The sequence below is a fragment of the Monodelphis domestica genome, chromosome 2, assembly GCF_027887165.1.
Source record: "Monodelphis domestica isolate mMonDom1 chromosome 2, mMonDom1.pri, whole genome shotgun sequence".
Taxonomy (NCBI): domain Eukaryota; kingdom Metazoa; phylum Chordata; class Mammalia; order Didelphimorphia; family Didelphidae; genus Monodelphis; species Monodelphis domestica.
The window spans coordinates 138,707,697-138,729,719 of NC_077228.1; the positions used below are offsets into that span (position 1 = coordinate 138,707,697).

Below are 22,023 nucleotides of genomic sequence, written 5' to 3' on the forward strand. Positions count from 1 at the left end.
GATACCTTATAAAATGGTTGGCAAATATTTTCCAATACAGTTTTTATTTCAGATCAGGAGAATATTTCTGCCTTAAATATTTAAATTTAATGCTCTTTGCTGAAAAACATCATCAAGAGTTTCCTCTCAAAAATGGATTTTGTAATGGATGAAATGAAAAAAAATTATGACACATTGCATTGTCAGTGCAGATGAAAAGCCTTAAGTGTCTAAAGCAGTTTGATGATGATAGCTATTAGCCCTATACAAATGATGGCATAGTTGTATGCAACTTTAAACAACTATTTGTATCTTGAAAGAAAGTATAAGGCCTAGTTAATCTTTAATAACTAACTTAGCAATCCCCCACCCCAATCATTTAATAAGAGAAATAAATTTTGGGAAAATAGAAATATAGTATCCATTTGGCTTAAGAAGTTTGGGCAAAATAAAGTTTCCTTTTTTTTTTCCATCAAGATTTCATAGTCTGATAGACAAAGGAGTATCCACTAATTATTTGAAAGCCTTAAGTTGGTAGGTGGTGTTTTATTAACGTTACTGATCAAAAGTAAGGAAGATTTGGGAAGTGAACAGCATTTAGGTTTCTGGATCTCAGCTTAAAATATCAAAAATCCTCAGAATGAGCTGAAACAAAGAATGCTAAGGATAGCAAAAAAAAAAAAAGAGAATCAAAGGAGAATAATTGTAGCAATCTGTATATATATCAGATGATGATAACAGAGAAGACAATTATTTCATTTATTGTCTATTATTACTATTATTATTAGTCTATGAATTAGAAAGGATAGTACAAAACTAGTTAACAGTGAATTATTAGCCAAAATAAACAGAGAGATAGGAAGAAGGAATTTTGCTGTCCTTGATGAATTCAAGTAACCAGGACCAGGTCAAATACGTTCAATGATTACTGAGCCAGTCAATGATCTTTGAAAGAACAATGCAAATGGAAAAGCTGCAAAATAACTTGAAGGGCGAATGTCCCCGTTTTTCAAAAAGGGAATGAGAGTCATCTCATGCTGTAGGCTACTGAATTTAACTGCTCACTGCCTTGCAAAATTCTAGAATGTATTCTTAAAGTGATAGCAAATGACTAGAAAATAAATCATATATAATTTTATCAAGAATAGACCCATGCCAGACTTCTCTCTTGTTTTATAGACTGCACTGGAATGATGTAGACATAATTTACCTAGATTTTATTTTAAAAAAAAAGGAGGATACAAAGACTCTAGTGCTACTCAAAGGACTCAGAAATAGAGAAGTCTGAGTTAGGTAGGCTAGTTAAAAGTAGTCGGTAGGCCTTAAGACTTTCTGAATGATCAGTACCAAGACTCCTCACTAATGGTTACATACCTAATTACACATGAAAGTTCTAGTGGAATGTCCCAGGGATATGTTCTAAGTTTTATGCTATTTAAGGCTTTTTTTGGCAGGTAGGTGACCCACTGGATAGAGTACTGGACCTGGAATCAGAAAGATCTGAGTTCAAATCTGATCTCAGATACTGTGTGACCCTGGGCAAGTCACTTAATCCTATTTACTTCAGTTTCTTCATCTGTAAAATGAACAAGAGAAGGAAATGGCAAACCACTCTAGGATCTCTGCCAAGAAAAACCCAAATGGGGGTCATAAAGAGTAAAATATGACTGAAAACAGCAACATTTAATATTGTTATAAATGACTAAGATATAGGAATAGATAGCATGTGTATAAAATTTGCAGCTAAACAAAAATTGGGAGGATAACAAAAAGATGTATATAAAGTATAATATTGGATTCTAGCTAGCTTTTAAAGTAAAATTTAATAAGGATAAATTTGGTGGAAAAAATCAAACACAAGTATAAGACTGGGAGAGAGGTAGAGTCTTAAATAAGTTTATTTGAGAAAGATATAAAGATTTCATTTGACTGTGTTATGAGATCAATAGCTACTAGTATCCATGTTATAGCTAAGTAAACCTACTTCTGTTACCTGTTGATGTATCAGTGTCATTTCATTAAAATGTTAAATTATCAGAGAATTGACCTGAGTCAGTCTTAGTTCATACATTATACCAAGAAGGTGATAATAGAAGCCAAAAAAAAAGTTAATATGATCTTATGTTGTAAGAGAATCATAATGTTCAGAACTAGGGATGTAACATTCTCTGCCCTGATCAAATCATACTGATAATAATCAGTTCTGAGTGTTTAATTTTAGATACTGATATACTGAAGACACTGATATGCTGAAGCATATCTAGAGGAGTATTACCAATATGGGGAAGGTCTTTGATCTTCAACAATTTACTAAGAAATACTTTGTATAACTTTTAATTCAATCCTCTCAATTTTCAAATGAAGAAACTAAGCCCTAAAGAAGTTGCCCATGGTCATACATAGTCTAATGTATATATATTCTGGCTTTTCAGTGTTCCTTCCAATATTCTATTGTTGAGCATGATATATGGAAATAGTATTCTATTATCAAGTTAGAAGTCAATAAAAATACTTCATCTGGTATTGGTAAGTTGAACTAAACAAAGAACATCAAGATGCTCTTTATCTCCCTATGTATCATTTCATCTAAAAGAACTGAAAATGTTTATCTTGGAGAAAATTTAACTGGAACATGATAGCAGTGTTAAAGTATCTGCAAGTTTTTAATTTGGAAGCTGTATTAGATACATCCTTCCTGACTCCAGAAAGCAGATCTAAGAGTGATGCACAGAAGTTGTAAGAAAGAAAATTTAGGTTGAGATACAGAAAATTTTCTTAAAAACTAGAGCCAACCAAAGGCATAGGCAGCTTCAAGAAACTGAGGGACTCTTTCCAACCCACCACCCCTTGCTAGACATCTTTACTAAAGGCTAGATCAGCACACAATGAGTATGATTGTAGAAAGAACTCTTATACAGACTGGAATTTTATGGACTCTCGAGTTCTCTTCCAACCTGGAAAAACAGCAATTCTACAAACCTGTCTAAGTATGCAATTTTTTCCCTAGCTGTAAGATTAATATTTCCTTTTTGGCTAGTAATTTTGGTATATAAAATTTGTTTTTACAGATTCTCCCATTACACTGGAACAAAAGCACTAAATGATAATTATACATATAATTCCTTTAAGGACAGTATGTTTAAAATACTTTCAAAAAACATAAATTTTGATAACTCTCTCTGACAAAGTGATGCCCTTACCTCTCTCTCCTGGTCTTTTCTAATTTGTCTTTTAAAATCATTATCTCCTTCTTAAGGGCAAGCTGTTGGCCTTCTGCATCACGCAGTTCTTTCTTTAGATTTTTAATTTCATTTGTGTGTATTACATTCCTTTTGGATAATTCCTCTTCATAAAAGATACTTTTCTTTTCCAAGTCAGCCTTTAATTTGGTTATCTCTTGCTGGTGTTCTATGCTACTTATTCCTGGTGAGCGACCAATCTGTTTTTGCTATAAAAATAACAAAGATCTCTTACTCAACAGAACACTGAAATTGTACCAACTTAGTTCTGCAATACAGAGAAGCATATGTATGCCTAAATAAACACTATATACAGTTTTTAGAAATTATTTCAGTTAAAAATACATCACTAATGTAAGAAGTTTAGAAGCAAATAGAACAATCTAGTTACTGTCATAACAAAAGCACAATACAAAAATATTGAGAAAAATAATCTCTATAAAAGGTTTTGTGTTAGGTGGCGGAATCATCATTCAAAATGAATAAAATAATTTTCTAAAAGGAATGTATATATTTGAAATAATTATGTATGTTTTATCCCCATATTGATAAGTATAAGGATCATATATTCTTTATATTTTATACCTTTTCCAAGGTTAAACAAAGTATACACAGAAGGCAACTAATTCAACTGAACAGGAAGAAAATCTAGGTATCTGAGTCAATAAGGGACACTAATCATATCTTTTGGTCTTAAACTTTCCATGCTGTTAGAGACCAAAGAACATTCACATTAATCTCTGAAGCTTTGATTTTTTTCTCTTTGTTGGCAGTTCAAGGTCACGGTAAAGCACTTTAAGTTGGTCTTGAAGGACTGAGAAACCCCATTTCAAGTTCCATTTTCATCTGTCAATGTCAGATCCTCCTGCTTCCTAGTTTATGCTTCCTATTCTCGGATCTTTTTTATTCGGAGGATTTTTCATTATGGCACAAGGTAACTTCCTTAACAGAGAAGTGCCATTTAATATTACTACCTGTGTATAAATTATTAATTAACTTGAGAGGCAGTTATACAGAAGGTGGCCTACAAACCAATTTAGTGAGGTTCTTAATCACCTGAACATCCTAATCAATCTATATAACAATCTCAACAATGGAATCACTATAATTATTATAATTTGTATTCTTTAATAAAAAATAAATTATATAGATTTATCTTGATAAATCTGCATATGTGTGTATTTTTATTAAAAATTAACACAAAATAATGGAAACTAAGCAAAAACAACTTTATTGATATAAAATGCAACTAAAGATACATAATTCTGCCATGTAACTAGGAGCTATCATGCTATATCATGTTTATAGATATGCTCTTGGATGCATAATCAAATATTTTCTCTTTCTGTTTCTCACTACAGATCTCCAACCAGAACCTTTAAACTTTTCTTATGTTTTTATAACGAATAGCTAAAAGCAATTTGTTTCTCCTTCCACATCTAAGGTGTTAAGAAACTAGCACATGGCTGGGTCTAAAAGGGAAAAAAGAATTAACTTCAAAAAGCAGAGCATTCTGACCTTTAATCCCTCCAATTCATTCTCCAGCTGTTTAGAATACTGTTCACTCCGTTCACGTAGTTTCCTGTCCTTAGATGCTTCTGCAGTTACAGATTCTACATGGACTTCCAGCTTAAAAGAGAAAACCAAAACGAAGTTTTCATTTTTATAATTCTGAAATAAAAATAATATATTCCTTCACATGCATATAATATTTAATAGAAAGGAAACTTGAATACCCAAATCTTTACTAACTACAGCAGAATTGGAAGAGTAATAGTTTTTCATATATGAAAAAAAGACAAAATAGATATGTATAACTTCAAATTATCTTTTAAAAAGGTGCTTCCTTTTGTTCATGGCCACTATAGAATTTGTTTGACTACTAACCTCTTTTTTGGCTCGTTCTGTTTTGCGCAGTTCTTGCCTTAAGCTTTCAACCTTTTGCATTACCAGTTCCATCTCCTCTTCTTTATCTCGTACTTGGCGAGCAAGTTTCTGTTTCTGGGAGTGCAAGTCTGTCAGCCGCTCATTCATTTCTGAGAACTCTTGCATGGCCAGTTTCCGCTGGCTGTGTGCATCTTTCAGTTCTTTGGTTTGGGATTTTAATCGCTCACTAGACTCAACTAATTCCTACAGTTATGTAAAAAGAATACAATTTATCAATTCTGAAGATTAAAGACCAAACATGGCCTTTCATGTGGCTATCACTGGAGTTAGGAGGAGCTACTTTTGCAAATCAAAGGACAAAAAAAGAAAAAAATGAATTATTCAATGAAACTAAGAAGAGATTTTAACTAGATTATCTTACAGTCTTAGTTCTTGAGGTAAATATGCTATGTAATAAAGAATAAATTACTTAAACTTTTGGAAGTATGTTTTTATGCTGTACTTTGAAAGAGATTAAAGGAATATAAAAAGTCACCTAGTCAGAGAAGAACCAATAGATAAATAGAGAAGGAGGAGTAATGGCAATAAACTTCATGGCTACCTAATATGCCTTCATAACTTGAACTAATTAAGAACTACATGAAAAGCTACTAACTAGAATATTTGTAAAGTCACAACTCTGTGGCTCACATTTCTTTATAAGATATCACCTTTCTTCACAAGGTTAACATGAGAACTGCTAATATCTAAATACTAATGCAAAAAATTGGAAAACTTGGAGGGAAAGCTATAATACTATAATAAATACATTTTATACTAATTAAATTTGGCTCAGTACATGTATAAGATTCTCTATAACACATATCCTAAACTATACATAATGAATACCTTCCACTAGCATCGGCTAGATGGTAGAATGGATGGAGTAGTTGGCCTGGAGTTAAGAAAACTGGAGGTTTCAGAAACTTCCTAGCTATGATGCTCAAGCCACTTAACTTCTGATTGCCTCATTTTTCTCATGTATAAAATGCGGATGATAATAATAGAACCTAGTTCCTGGATTTTTTTAAAAGGATAAAGTGAGATATTCTAAAGAGCTCTACAAACCTTTGTAAACAACTCTGCCAACCTTAAAGTGCTATGCAATCGTTAGCTAATAATTATTGTTCTTATACTACAAAATCACTTTGAATGTAAAAACTACTTTGCAAAGTAAAAAAATAACAACTTTGACCTTGAAATCAACATTGTTACTATATAAAAACTACTACAAGATCACCTGCAGTGGATCTAAAATGATATAAAACATTGCTTGAAAATATTTACTAATAGAGAAAATACGATGAATTAATGCAGAACTAGGCTGACAGTGTTATCTCTCTCTTTTTAAAAAACTTTATCTTCAATCTTAGAATCAATACTATGTATTGGTTCTAAAGCAGAAGAGTGGTATGGGCTAGGCAATGGGGGTTAAGTGACATGCTCAGGGTCACACAGCTAAGAAGACTCTGAGACCAGGTTTGAACCTAGTATTTCTCTAGGTCTCTATATAGTGAGCCACCTAGCTGTCCTTTTTTTGATAACAAATATCTGTTTCTTTTTTTTTATAAATTTTTATAAAAATTCCAAGTCTTAAAAAAAATTTTGCCTGAGAACATTATGTGTTTGTTTACATTTTTACATATTTTCACATATATATTTACATGTATTTTTATATATTTTTACACATAAAAGAGTTATATATATAATAGTGTATATTTTTATACCTGTCATCTAATAAATCAATCTATATATATCAAGTTTTTAGATATATAATCTCTATGAATACTAGCAAAAGAGGCAGAAAGAATTATTTTTTTAAAAAACCGTTAAGCTAAACCTTAAAGAACTTCTTAATATCTCAGCATAACAATCATTCAAAGGCTATTTTCAAGTTTTAGTTTAAGCTGTTTCTACCTTGAGCATCAAAGACAACGCATCTTCAAAACAGTTTTTATATTCCAGAAGTTAGTTCCCAGCTAGAATTATATTCTAACATGGTGATTATAGAGTTCTGGGAGAAGTCCTCCAAATGGAGGACAGTCAAAAATATAAATTTTAAAGTAAGAAGCAGGAGAGCAAACTATGCCATGGAAGGCATATTAATTAGAAAAAGCATATAGCATGGTGTAGTGCTGATTATGATGCTAAGGCTTTCAAAGAATCTCAATGTTACTTCTCTCAGGTACTAACTCTTTACACTAATGCTGAAGTGTTACATAAAGTATAGAAAAAGAATTTAGGTCAACTTAGTTGAACTATTTCATATACAAACTGTCAAATTTCCAACAAAGATTTTAAAATAAATTAAATCTTCTGAACAAACTTTTTCCAAATATTTTTGCTATATTTCAAAATTCTTTTGCTTTGCCATTTAAATGACTAATTTTAAAAGATACTTAGAAATTTAACAAAGTAAAAATGACACTTTTTATCTTTGTTTCAACATAATCTTAAATAATAAATGGTTTTAATAAGTTATTTTAGAAACTCATTTCCAAATTTACCTATATGATTTTGGGGAGAGTATGAGGATATAATATATGAAATTCTAGATTTTCACTGCTTTTTTACAAGTCAGCAAATAAAAGGACATTAAATTATGACACTTTTAAAAGTACTTCTAGGTCAGCAAACTGTAAAAAAATTTTACCTTTATTTCTTTTGATTTTTTCTAATTTAACACACTTTACTAAGTGCTTAGAGCATGCAATCTAGTTTTCTAGACAATGAAGAAGTTACAAAGATAAAAATCAACATGCTAGAAATGGTGGAAAGGATTTCTAGGATATGAAGAAAAAGAGCAAAAGCAGACATGTGACCAGCTTGGCCAAGCATAGAGTATATAAAAGAGTAGTTTGAGATAATGCTAGACAGAAGGCTTTTGGGGTTTATACTATGCCTCCTATTAGAGGTTTGGATTTTTTTTGGTAAACAATGAGGAATCAATAAAGCAGGACTGTGATAAGATATAAAATAGTTTAAATATGCTATCTGAAAAATATGGAGAACTGAAAAAGATTAAAAAATAAATCTTGGTTTTTACCTTATTGAGGTCTTCTCTTTCTTGTTTTAGCAATTTTATTTGTTTCTCAGAAGCCTTGATTTGTCTAGAAGCATCATCTAGTTCTCGTCTCATTGAACTAGCTTCTTCCAATTGTTGTTCTAGATGATCAGAATCTAAAATGAAAGATATTGTTTCTCTTATAAACAGTACAATGAAATTATTCACAAAGATTAAAATAAGATATTACAATGTCTTTATTTTAAGAGAATGCTGAAGTCAGGTACAAGGATGCCATATTAAACTACATTACAAAAAGCTTATTATTTCACAGCTAAGCAACATGGCATCTATAAATACTTAAAGAACAAATAAAAATATTACTTAAATAGGAAAAGCACTGAATTTGGATTAAGAGGACATAGGTTGAAATCTTTGTACATGTTCCAATATTTCTCCGTGACTCAGTTCTCTTATTTATAAAAGTAGGCCCAGAAGACATCCTAAGATTCTTTCCAATTCCAAATCATTGGTAAGAAGTCATTAAATAGTAGGATTTAGCATATTATAAAGAACTCAATACTTAGAGATTCTTAAAAACAAACATTAAGGAACATACATTCTACTAGAGGATAGAACATATAAATAATAAATAATTATAGGGAAGGAAGGAAATAAATATTCATTAAGTACTTACAATGTTCTAGGCACAAAGCTAAATACTAGTGATAAAGACAAAGCAAAAAAGGCAGTCCTGTCTTCAAATAGCTTATATTTTAACACAAAAAGCTAAAAAGGGGACAGAAGTGGGAGGGATAGGCACCTGGAATGAGAACATAGTTTTGAAGTCCAGAAAGTCAGGAACAAAGTCAGGATGAGAATGAAGGCAGTCTAACCTTGGCCTTTCCACAAAATGGAGAATTCTGGAAAAATTCATTAATGGAAGATGGGCCTTATAGAGAAATAGTTCAGGGTAAGCAGCCCACAGGAGGCAGTTCCAGGAAAGGTAGCTTGGAAAACAAGAAAAGTACTAAAGAGAAGGATAGAACATTCATATATAGCAAATTGAAGAAATATTTCCCATAGAATGTGGCACTGAAATTAAGTCTTGAAAAAAAGTCTATGAATTCTAAGAGTAGAAATGAAGAGAGAATATATTTTAGCACTAGAGAAGAATGCTGAATTTGAAAAATAGATCAGTTTGAATGCAATACCATAATATGAAAATGAATTATGTGGAGTCTAGAAAGGTACTTGCAAGCAAATTTTAAAGAGCTTTTTAAATGCCAAGGTAGAGTCTGTATTTTTATCCTTGAGACTAAAGAAAGTTTTTCAAGATTCTTGAGTAGAGAAATGCTAGATAGTCAGACCTATGCTTTAGGAAGTTGATTTTGGCAACTGTACAATGGATGAATTAGAAGGAAAATGAGGAGAATCAAGGAGATTAAAAAGGAGGTCACTGAAATAATCTAGTTAAAAAGTGATAAAGACCGGACTTGAGCTGTAGCTAAGAACAGGGAGAGAAGGGGGCAGATTCAAGAGAAATAAAGGAATAATAGACAAGATTTAGCAACAAATTATATTTTAGAGTGTGTGGAACAGAGAAAGGAGGGAGGGGAAAAAAGGAAAGGGGGCAATGAAGAGAGGAGAAAGAGAGAAGGGAAAGAAGAGGAAGGAAAAGATGAAGAAGAACATCTACCAAGTAATTAGTGATACAAGAATGGAAGTCAAAAGAGATATTTATATAAAATATACAGATTTCTTGAAGTCATCAGAACAGATATGATAACTGGATACATGAGAACTTATGATATCATTAAGAAGTATGGAGAGAGAAAAGAAATTTCAAATGATAATGTTAACAGAATTAATATTCAGATTTAGGATATTATCCATCAAACTATGAAGGAATTACTTTTAGAAAAATCATAAATTCATTTAGAAGAGCAAAAGGACTAGAATCTCATAGGAAGCAATTTTTAAAAAGTAGGAATGATGAGCAAATAAGTCATTTTAGAGACAATGTAAGCAAAAACTAGAAACAACTAGGCACAGTAGCTCAGTTTTTGATAACCCAAGAATATTAATATACTTTGTGAGGATCTCCCCATTTGACTTAATAACTGCTGGGAAAACTGGAAGGTGATTTGAAAAAAATAGATTTAGAACAGCATTTTAGATCATATGCCACAGCATGGTCCAATCAGATACATGTAGTCTAAATATTAAAAGTAACAACATTTTTTTAAAATGGAAGAAGGTAGTAGAAGGGTATACTTTTTGTAACTATGGTCAGTGGGAGAATTATTTTTTAATTCAAAAATGTTTTATTTTCCCAATTACATATAATAATAACTTTCAATATATCTTTCCCCAAATTTTAAGACCCAAACCATCTTCCACCCTCTCTCTCCGAATCTGAGATGGTAAGCAATTTGACCTGGGTCATTCATGTATTATCATGTAAAACACACTTCCACTTTGGTAATAGTTGTAAGAACACACTTACACAAAACCAAAACCCCAAAATAAAACTGTAAATAAACTGATGTGACAGTATGCTTTGATCTGTATCCAGTTCCCAATAGTTCTTTCTATGAAAGTGGATAGCATTCCTTGGCATAAGTCCTTCAGAATTGTCCCAGATCATTGCATTGCTGAGAGTAACCACATTTTTACAACTGATCATCATACTGTTACTGTTACTGTGTACAATGTTCCACTGGTTCTTCTTATTTTGCTCTATAGGAATTCATGCAGATCTTTATGAAGGGAGAATTCTTAATAAAAGATCAGGGGTGATCATAAAAACATAAACTAGACAACTTGGACAAAATTAAAAGCTTTTGCATGAATGAACTCTTTGTATGAAATCTCTCTGAGAAATATCTGATATACAAAATATAAGACCATGATATTTATGTCATCAGGATCAAGAACATTCTCCGATGAAAAATGGTCAAGAATATGACCTAATTTAAAAAAAGATTGCAAACTATTAAAAAATGAAAGTATTCTCCAAAAACTAATAAAAGAAATGAGAATTACAATAACTCCTAATGTCTAGAAGACTGGCCTCTGACCTGGACTAAAGTCAAGTCAGTCCAACCAGGGAGATCCAGAAAAAGCAATCAGATTAGTTAGGTGGCTGGCCACATGATTTTGTTCCTTTTCTCTCTCCAACCCATTTTCACTATCTAATAAATAATTATAAATTAATATACATTCTCCAGAGAATTTTAATCCTAACACACTATAGTTTGGCCCACTGGCATTTCAAGGAAGATAACTTTGTGGACAATGTCTTCAACTAGGCTGAGTCAAGCCCATTTACAATGCAAGATCAAAGGAAAAGGATTTCCTCAAGGTATACCACATCTAAAAAGCCTTAAAGGTCCTAAAACTAGCCCATCAATGACATCTTTCTAGGTATGTGCTAGAGAGGAGGTATGAACAAGGTTCTCTGTTTCTTCTGACCCATGCTATTGATGCACAACCTCCAACCAACCAAGCTGCTGAACATGTGGCAGCTGATCCACAGCAACCTCATCTATTCCTGAAATTACCAAGTACACTAGCCTAGAATCCAAAAACAAGGGACAAATTGATACAAGAGCCTCCTGGAATTTAATATATTCTCTGCCTCTTTGGTTTGGGACCAGAACTGACATACTTGGGAGTTACTTTGGCTCCCAGTGGGCATGAGAGAATTGTGTAGTTCTGCCTGAAGAAAGAAAGAATTTGAGTAGGAGGGCCCTTAAACTCTGGAAAAGAAATTGTGCATGGGTTGGGAAGAAGCTCTAGGCTAACAAGGAATAAGTTCTTATTTCTGTCTCCCAGCTTCCCTAGGCTTCCCTCATGATATAGATGAAGTGACTTCTCTACCATACTCTTTTTTTTTTAAAACATTATTTTATTTGGTCGTTTTCATACATTATTCACTGGAAACAAAGATCATTTTTTTTCCTCCCTCCCCCTCCCACCCCCCCGCCTTTCCCTCTCCCATAGCCGACACATGATTCCACTGGTTATCACATGTGTTCTTGACTCGAACCCATTTCCCTGTTGTTGGAATTTGCATTATAGTGTTCATTTAGAGTCTCTCCTCAGTCTTATCTCCTCCAACTCTGTAGTCAAGCAGTTGCTTTTCATCGGTGTTTTTACTCCCACAGTTTATCCTATGCTTGTGGGTAGTATTTTTTTTAGATCCCTGCAGATTGTTCAGGGAAATTGCATTGATACTAATGGAGAAGTCTATCACCTTCGATTGTACCACAATGTATCAGTCTCTGTGTATAATGTTTTCCTGGTTCTGCTCCTCTCGCTCTGCATCACTTCCTGGAGGTTGTTCCAGTCTCCATGGAATTCCTCCACTTTATTATTCCTTTTAGCACAATAGTATTCCATCACCAACATATACCACAATTTGTTCAGCCATTCCCCAATTGATGGGCATCCCCTCGTTTTCCAATTTTTGGCCACCACAAAGAGTGCAGCTATGAATATTTTTGTACAAGTCTTTTTGTCCATTATCTCTTTGGGGTACAGACCCAGCAGTGCTATGGCTGGATCAAAGGGTAGACATTCTTTTGTCGCCCTTTGGGCATAGTTCCAAATTGCCCTCCAGAATGGTTGGATCAATTCACAACTCCACCAGCAATGAATTAATGTCCCCACTTTGCCACATCCCCTCCAGCATTCATTACTTTCCTTTGCTGTCATGTTAGCCAATCTGCTAGGTGTGAGGTGATACCTCAGAGTTGTTTTGATTTGCATCTCTCTGATTATAAGAGATGTAGAGCATTTTTTCATGTGCTTATTAATAGTTTTGATTTCTTTGGCTGAGAGCTGCCTGTTCATGTCCCTTGCCCATTTGTCAATTGGAGAATGGCTTGATTTTTTGTACAATCGATTTAGCTCTTTATAAATTTGAGTAATTAAACCTTTGTCAGAGGTTTTTATGAAGATTGTTTCCCAATTTGTTGCTACCCTTCTGATTTTGGTTACATTGGTTTTGTTTGTACAAAAACTTTTTAATTTGATGTAATCCAGATTATTTATTTTGCATTTTGTAACTCTTTCTAATTCTTGCTTGGTTTTGAAGTATTTCCCTTCCGAAAGGTCTGATATGTATACTATTCTGTGTTTGCTTAATTTTCTTATAGTTTCCTTCTTTATGTTCAAGTCATTCACCCATTTTGAATTTATCTTGGTGTAGGGTGTGAGGTGTTGATCTAAGCCTAATCTTTCCCACACTGTCCTCCAATTTTCCCAGCAGTTTTTATGAAATAGTGGATTTTTGTCCCAAAAGCTGGGATCTTTGGGTTTGTCATATACTGTCTTGCTGAGGTTGCTTGCCCCCAGTCTATTCCACTGATCCTCCTTTCTGTCTCTTAGCCAGTACCTCTCTACCATACTCTTATAACCTGGGGACTTTATTTCTAATAACAGGTGTCTGGGTGCACATAATATGCACAAAAATGTGAAAGAAGGTGGTCTCAATCCTGCCTTGGTTGGAAAACAGAACTACAAAGATCAGCTTTTTAATTCACAACCTAGTTTTGTTAATAAAAAGGAGATGTGGTGAGTCCTTGTGTGAAATTTTTAAAAAATGCTTAAAACTGTCATTTTTGATCCCAGAGAAGAGACAAGTAAATGTTCATTCCTGGTTTGGTGGTGGAGTGGGCAGGGGCTATGGATATGGAATACTGCACACTGAATATGCATTCAATCAGTCACAGTAACTATGCTTATTGGTGTTATTTTTTTATCTGTTGCAAAGGAAGGTTCATTGGGGTGAAGTAAGGATAGGAATAAATTCAGAAATGACCACTATATTCAATGAAATATTATTAAAAGAAGAGGTTACAGGATAGGGTCTTTAGAGGCATCCACGATTAAGTAGTATGGCATGAACAATAATCCAAGAAAAAAGATTTAGATGGAATGGTCAAATACATAAGAGGAAAAACAGGAGATAGCAATGTTCAGAAAACTTAGGTGGAGGGGATGGTTAAAAGGATCAAAAGCAATAGTAAGGTCAAGAAGGAAGAAGACTAAAAAAACAATTATTGAATCTAGTAATTAAGACAATAACATTAGTAACTGATCTGTCTATGTAGTATTTTGTAGTGCTTCATCATCTCATTTAAAAGAATGCTAACCATGACTCTAAGCACAAAAACTTAAGCATTATTTCCATACTAAAGACCAAAAAAAAAACAAGATGGAAAAAGTCAGTAGTCTCACAAAATGGAGCGGGATCATGTGTTTACGTGATCTAACAGTTCATTATAGAGAAAAATGTCTTTTGGAAAATGATACCTTTAAACATGCATACATACATATGCTGTAGATAAAAAACACTTTGGAAAGTGATGTAGGACCTTCAAGGTTCAGATAAAAAGCTGACGCATATTTGTAGAAAGAAATTTCTTTCTCTGGTTATAGTAACTACAGCTGTGATTTTACTGGTTGAACAAAATCTCTCTAGGAATACCCCTTTTCTACTATTGATAGTCTTAGAAGTTTCCTGGAAACAAAATTACTAGTATGTGAGACAAGAGGTGGGACTTGAATTCTGGACTTCTTGTTCACTGTACCATATTACATCTTCTATGAAATGAATGAAATCTTAGAAAAATTAGAATTAATAAACATATGGAGAAAAATAAATAGGGATAAAAAGGAATATACCTTCTTCTCAGCACCACATGGCACATTCACAAAGATTGACCATACATTAGGTCACAGAAACATAGCACACAAATGCAGAAAAGCAGAAATAATAAATGCAGCCTTCTCAGATCACAAGGCAATAAAAATAATGATCAGTAAAGGTACATGGAACACCAAATCAAAAACTAATTGGAAATTAAACAATATGATACTCCAAAATCGTTTAGTTAGAGAAGAAATCATAGTAACAATTAATAATATTATCGAGGAAAATGACAATGGCAAGACATCCTTTCAAACCTTTTGGGATGCAGCCAAAGCGGTAATCAGAGGTAAATTCATATCCCTGAGTGCATATATCAACAAACTAGGGAGAGCAGAAATCAATCAATTGGAAATGCAAATAAAAAAACTCGAAAGCGATCAAATTAAAAACCCCCAGCAGAAAACCAAACTAGAAATCCTAAAAATTAAGGGAGAAATTAATAAAATCTAAAGTGATAGAACTATTGATTTAATAAATAACACAAGAAGCTGGTACTTTGAAAAAACTGACAAAATAGAAAAAGTACTGGTCTAATTAAAAAAAGGAAGGAAGAAAGGCAGATTAACAGCATCAAAGATGAAAAGGGGGACAGCACCTCCGATGAAGAGGAAATTAAGGTAATCATTAGAAATTACTTTGCCCAATTATATGGCAATAAATACACCAATTTAGGTGATATCGATGAATATATACAAAAATACAAACTGCCTAGACTAACAGAAGAGGAAATAGAATTCTTAAATAATCCCATATCAGAAAATGAAATCCAACAAGTCATCAAAGAATTTCCTAAGAAAAAATCCCCAGGGCCTGATGGATTCACCAGTGAATTACATTCAGAGAACAGTTAATCCCAATACTATACAAACTATTTGACATAATAAGCAAAGAGGGAGTTCTACCAAACTCCTTTTACGACACAAACATGGTACTGATTCCAAAACCAGGCAGGTCAAAAACAGAGAAAGAAAACTATAGACCAATCTCCCTAATGAATATAGATGCAAAAATCTTAAATAGGATACTAGCAAAAAGACTCCAGCAAGTGATTAGAAGGGTCATCCAACATGATCAAGTAGGATTTATACCAGGGATGCAGGGCTGGTTCAATATTAGGAAAACTATCCACATAATTGACCACATCAACAAGCAAACCAACAAGAATCACATGATTATCTCAATAGATGCAGAAAAAGCCTTTGATAAAATACAACACCCATTCCTATTAAAAACACTAGAAAGCATAGGAATAGAAGGGTCGTTCCTAAAAATAATAAACAGTATATATCTAAAACCATCAGCTAATATCATCTGCAATGGGGATAAACTAGATGCATTCCCAATAAGATCAGGAGTGAAACAAGGATGCCCATTATCACCTCTACTATTTGACATTGTACTAGAAACACTAGCAGTAGCAATTAGAGAAGAAAAAGAAATTGAAGGCATCAAAATAGGAAAGGAGGAGAGCAAGTTATCACTCTTTGCAGATGACATGATGGTCTACTTAAAGAATCCTAGAGATTCAACCAAAAAGCTAATTGAATAATCAACAACTTTAGCAAAGTTAGTTGCAGGTTACAAAATAAACCCACATAAGTCATCAGCTTTTCTATATATCTCCAATACAGCTCAGCAGCAAAAACTAGAAAGAGTAATCCCATTCAAAATCACCTTAGACAAAATAAAATACCTAGGAATCTACCTCCCAAGACTAACACAGGAACTATATGAACACAACTACAAAACACTCGCCACACAACTAAAACTAGACTTGAACAATTGGAAAAACATTAACTGCTCATGGGTACGATGAGCCAATATAATAAAAATGACCATCCTACCCAAACTTATTTATCTATTTAGTGCCATAGCCATGTAACTCCCAAAAATTTTCTTTATTGATTTAGAAAAAACCATAACAAAATTCATTTGGAATAACAAAATATCAAGGATATCCAGGGAAATAATGAAAAAAAAAACCACATATGATGGGGGCCTTGCAGTCCCAGACCTTAAACTATATTACAAAGCAGCAGTCATCAAAACAATTTGGTACTGGCTAAGAAACAGAAAGGAAGATCAGTGGAATAGACTGGGGGAAAGCGACCTCAGCAAGACAGTATATGATAAACCCAAAGATCCCAGCTTTTGGGACAAAAATCCACTATTCGATAAAAACTGCTGGGAAAATTGGAAGACAGTATGGGAGAGATTAGGAATAGATCAACACCTCACACCCTACACCAAGATAAATTCAAAATGGGTGAATGACTTGAACATAAAGAAGGAAACCATAAGTAAATTGGGTAAACACAGAATAGTATACTTGTCAGACCTTTGGGAGGGGAAAGGCTTTAAAACCAAGCAAGACATAGAAAGAATCACAAAATGTAAAATAAATAATTTGGACTACATCAAATTAAAAAGCTTTTGTACAAACAAAACCAATGTAACTAAAATCAGAAGGGAAACAACAAATTGGGGAAAAAATCTTCATAGAAACCTCTGACAAAGGTTTAATTACTCAAATTTATAAAGAGCTAAATCGATTGTACAAAAAATCAAGCCATTCTCCAATTGATAAATGGGCAAGGGACATGGATAGGCAGTTCTCAGATAAAGAAGTCAAAACTATTAATAAGCACATGAAGAAATGTTCTACATCTCTTATAATCAGAGAGATGCAAATCAAAACAACTCTGAGGTATCACCTCACACCAAGCAAACTGGCCAGCATGATAGCAAAGGAAAGTAAATAATGCTGGAGGGGATGTGGAAAAGTAGGGACATTAATTCATTGCTGGTGGAGTTTTGAACTGTGAACAAAAGAATATCTACCCTTTGATCCAGCCATAGCACTGCTGGGTCTGTACCCCAAAGAGATAATGGACAAAAAGACTTGTACAAAAATATTCATAGCTGCGCTCTTTGTGGTGGCCAAAAACTGGAAAACGAGGGGATGCCCATCAATTGGGGAATGGCTGAGCAAATTGTGGTATATGTTGGTGATGGAATACTATTGTGCTCAAAGGAATAATAAAGTGGAGGAGTTCCATGGACCATGGAACAACCTCCCGGAAGTGATGCAGAGCGAGAGGAGCAGAACCAGGAGAACATTGTACACAGAGACTAATACACTGTGGTATAATCGAATGTAATGGACTTCTCCATTGGTGGTGGTGTAATGTCCCGGAACTATCTGCAGGGATCTAGGAGAAAAAACATTATTCATAAGCAAAGGATAAACTATGGGAGTGGAAACACTGAGGAAAAGCAACTGCCTGACTACAGCGGTTGAGGGGACATGACAGAGGAGAGATTCTAAACAAAACTCTAATGCAAATATTGACAACATAAAATTGGGTTTGAATCAAGAACACATGTGACACCCAGTGGAATCACGCGTCGGCTATGGGGGGTTGGGGGAGGAAAAGAAAATGATCTTTGTCTTTAATGAATAATGCTTGGAAATGATCAAATAAAATATTATAAAAAAAAAACTTATCTGTATGCCTGAAAGGCTTCATAATGAAAAGACAAATTATAGTAGGGTAGAAAGTAAACTCTAATAGTAATCAAGAGACCTGAGTTCTGATTTATGGACCTGCTGTGAGAAACCTTTTCTTCTGTTTTGAGTCTTAATTCCTATATATAAAATGAACACGCTAGACTTTGAATGGGCCAATCCCATGTTGGAGAAGGGACCATACCCCATACTTCCTGGCATGGGATTGGTCTTGAATTGGACCAATCCCATGTTAGGGAGGGGCCACAACACCTACTTCTGGGCATGAGATTCGTCCATGTAAGGACCAATCCTGGGCCAAAAAGGGGACCTTTTAATCTGAGAAGATTCAAAGTGGGGAGGAGGGATGTTAGTCAATTGTAAGCTAGGGAAACTTTGATTTTTTCTTTAAAATAAAGTTTTTGAAAGAGTCAGATAGCTTTTTTTTTTTCAGCTCTCCAACTGGCGACCATAAGTGACCCCAGAACTTTCCGGACTCTCTGCCCTTGCCCACACACACACAAGGCGGGGAAGTCACTACTCTGGCTTCCACTCCATGTCCTGCTTTTCCCTTCTCCCCCTCATTTGTTCTCCTTCCTATTTTTCCTTCTTCTCTCTTCTCCTCTTCTTCCACCTCTGCCTTCCCTCCAGATCCCTGTGGAGAGGAGTTTTTCTTTTCTCTGCCAGCTCCTCCCGGGACCCCTGCTGAGAGCCATCACAGAGCTCTTTTGCCATCTGGCAGCCACTGTTTACCTGCCACCAGACCTTCTGTTGAGAATTCTTCAGAAGCAGGTATGATATACATCCTTTCTCCTACTCTCTAACATAGAGACCCCTTTTTCTTCCCCCACCCATGTGAATTTTTCAAACTCTCCCATACCCCCATGAATCCTCCAGTTTCCTGCTCAACCCCATTCCTGGACTCCTGCCTGGGGGTTGTTTGTACCTGTACCTGTTTTCTTTTTGCTTTTTTTTTTTGGTTCAGTTTTAGTTAAAATAGAACCTTACTGACCTCATTAAGCTTATAGCTTTAGAGCACTTTTTCTTGCTTTTGTTCCTGGGGGTTCTTGTATTGTTAGGATATCTTGCAGTTGATACCTTGTGTAATCTTCTGATTCAGACCAGAGAACCATCTCCCTATACCCCTTATCTTTTTTGCCTCCCCAGTTTCTGCAATATATCCAGTATATGGTTTGTCCACACTATGCCCAGTTAGGGTATGGGGAACTCCAGAAGTGTGATGAAAGGAATCTGAATGGATAATTGATTTTCAATTTATTGCCTTCCAAAAATAGCAAAGAAGTCTGTCCAACACGGCTACTGGAATTGCAAAAATGACTTTTGAATTCAGTGCCTGTTGTTTGCTGATTGTTTTAAAATTTAATTTTGTTTGTTAAGTTTACATATTAATATAATCTGAGATCTTCTGTTATACTGAGCCATTTTCAGCTACTGTGTTATAGTCATTAGGTATATGTGCTGTTATATTATCTTTATTTGTACCATTCCCCTATGACTATACTGAAGAACATGCCATTGTAAAAGTTCATAAACAACTTGCACAATATTTTTTAATGGTAAAACCATAAGTTCTTATGCATGCTGGATTTGTCACCAGATCCACTGAGGTCACAGGTTGCCTTAACAACAGCCTATTGAGCGTTTTTGCCTTTGTTAACTGTCACGTAGATAATAATGGATGTACTCCATCAAACTATACACAACCTTTGGAGAATTTAAGGAGTTAAATATTTAAAATGATTTTAAGGGGTCTTCAGAAGTGATTTTCAGGTGTCTAGTAGCATCTCTACCTTTACATTGTTTGTTACAAGAGATAAGGGTCCATTTGTAGTTGAAGTTAAGTATAGGTGCACTATTGTATTTCCCACCTCTTCATTTATAAAAATGTAATGGATGAGACACATAAAGTCATGCTTTTTATGGCTGTTACAGTTTCATCTGGGAAGTGGAGAGATTTTTCCTAGGGGGCATGGTACCTCTGGATGGCTCCAGAGAGGGAGCATTTCCTAAGAAGCCTAATGGCTTCTGGATGATTTCTATATCTTCAACTTACTCTACCATTCCACCAGAATGATCTAGATTCTTAGTGACATTTTAGACCCAAAAAGGTTTTCATCAGCAGTACAGAGGTTTGCTCCTTTGCCACATTTTGGAATGATAGCTGTAATAGACTTTGTTAAAAATATCTTTGCTAAGGTTGAAATATTGGCTACATCTGTTAAACTTGTGACAAGTATCCATTAGCTTCAAAGGTTTTTAAATGTCACAAAGCAACTCAAGTGAATATTATATGATAGTGGGTTTGTTTGCTATTGTCATTAAATGTGCTTGTATTGTGAATTTTGAGAATTTGGTAGTTTCTTTGAACATGTCTTACCATTACCTATTGTTTTTTTTTTAAACCCTTACCTTCCACCTTGGAATCCAGTAGTGGTTCCAAGGCAGAAGAGTGGTAAGGGCTAGGCAATGGGGGTCAAGTGACTTGCCCAGGGTCACACAGCTGGGAAGTGTCTGAGGCCTGATTTGAACCTAGGACCTCCCATCAATCTCAACCCACTGAGCTACAAAGCTGCTCTCTGCCTATTGTTTTATGAACCTGTTACTTTACTTTAAGAAAAATAATTTGCACTCACACTGTGGATCACAGCCGAGTTAAAAAGGAAATGGATTTAAATTCTTGGGTAAGAAACCTTTATATCCTACCTCTCCTTGAGAAATGATGAAAGATCAGACCAAGGAATAAAAACCTAGACCCTTTTCCATCTTTAATGCTGTGGAAGTTGACTGTGGTCCTGGCTGCTGAATGGTAAATGCATGATGTCTGACATGGATTACTTTAGTTGGACCATGATTCAAGGATCTATTGTGATTTTATTTTTCCTTACATTGGATTTTTATATGTAAAATTTGGATATTTTGGATTTCAGCCAGTAGTTATTTGGATTTTTGTGATTTTTTTTTATAATTTTATTTGGTAGTGATTCATATGCCTTATACATAAGCCATGTATCCCTGTGTGATTTCTATGGTTCTTTATATCCTCCTCAAGGGGGAATGTGTTTTTATTTTATATGAAAAGTTAAAGTAATTTTAAGGCTAAGAAATTTTCTGCCTCCTGGAATCCACAAAGTGAACTCCTTGTGGAAGATGCCCTGGAGATGCCTGCAGAGACTGCACACTCTACCAGAAGATTCTGAGCAAACCAGATATGCAAGATTGAACTCTGGGGGTCAGGAGAGGCTTAAAATTAGTTTGTTTTGTTAAAATGCATTCATCTTATATGTACTTTGTCATGCCAAAGGGAACTTCCCCCTGATTGGTTTTGTTAATTTCCCTTTTTGTTTCATTATCCCCAAGCTACTGTATTTCCCCCTTGCAAGAATGTATGTATCTTTAGTCTGTTATGTTTAAAATGATCCATTGGGGATCATTTTTAATTTATTTAAAATATTGTGTCCTGGGGAATTGCATCCCCCAGCATGCCCCAGGAGTTCCTCCCCCCTACTCCTGGGCATGGGGGATTGGCCTATATAAGAACCAATTCTGTGCCAAGGAAGGGGACCTTTGAATATGAGAAGATTCAAGGTTTAGCAAGGGTTAGTCAATTGCAGGCTAGGGAAAC

At 34.5% G+C, this 22,023-nt stretch overlaps 1 protein-coding gene across 20 annotated transcripts in view; it reads right to left on the reverse strand.

Annotated features, from left to right (window-relative positions):
• Positions 1 to 22,023, reverse strand: part of CDC42BPA (CDC42 binding protein kinase alpha) — a 414,118-nt gene that overhangs the window by 114,353 nt on the left and 277,742 nt on the right. For all 20 annotated transcript variants that reach the window (XM_001368345.5, XM_056816035.1, XM_056816037.1 and 17 more), the window contains 4 exons: positions 8,191 to 8,324; positions 5,106 to 5,348; positions 4,737 to 4,847; positions 3,180 to 3,427 (listed from right to left, as the gene is read on the reverse strand). In XM_001368345.5, the coding sequence (XP_001368382.1) occupies positions 3,180 to 3,427; positions 4,737 to 4,847; positions 5,106 to 5,348; positions 8,191 to 8,324 (736 nt within the window). The remainder of the gene's footprint in view (positions 1 to 3,179; positions 3,428 to 4,736; positions 4,848 to 5,105; positions 5,349 to 8,190; positions 8,325 to 22,023) is intronic.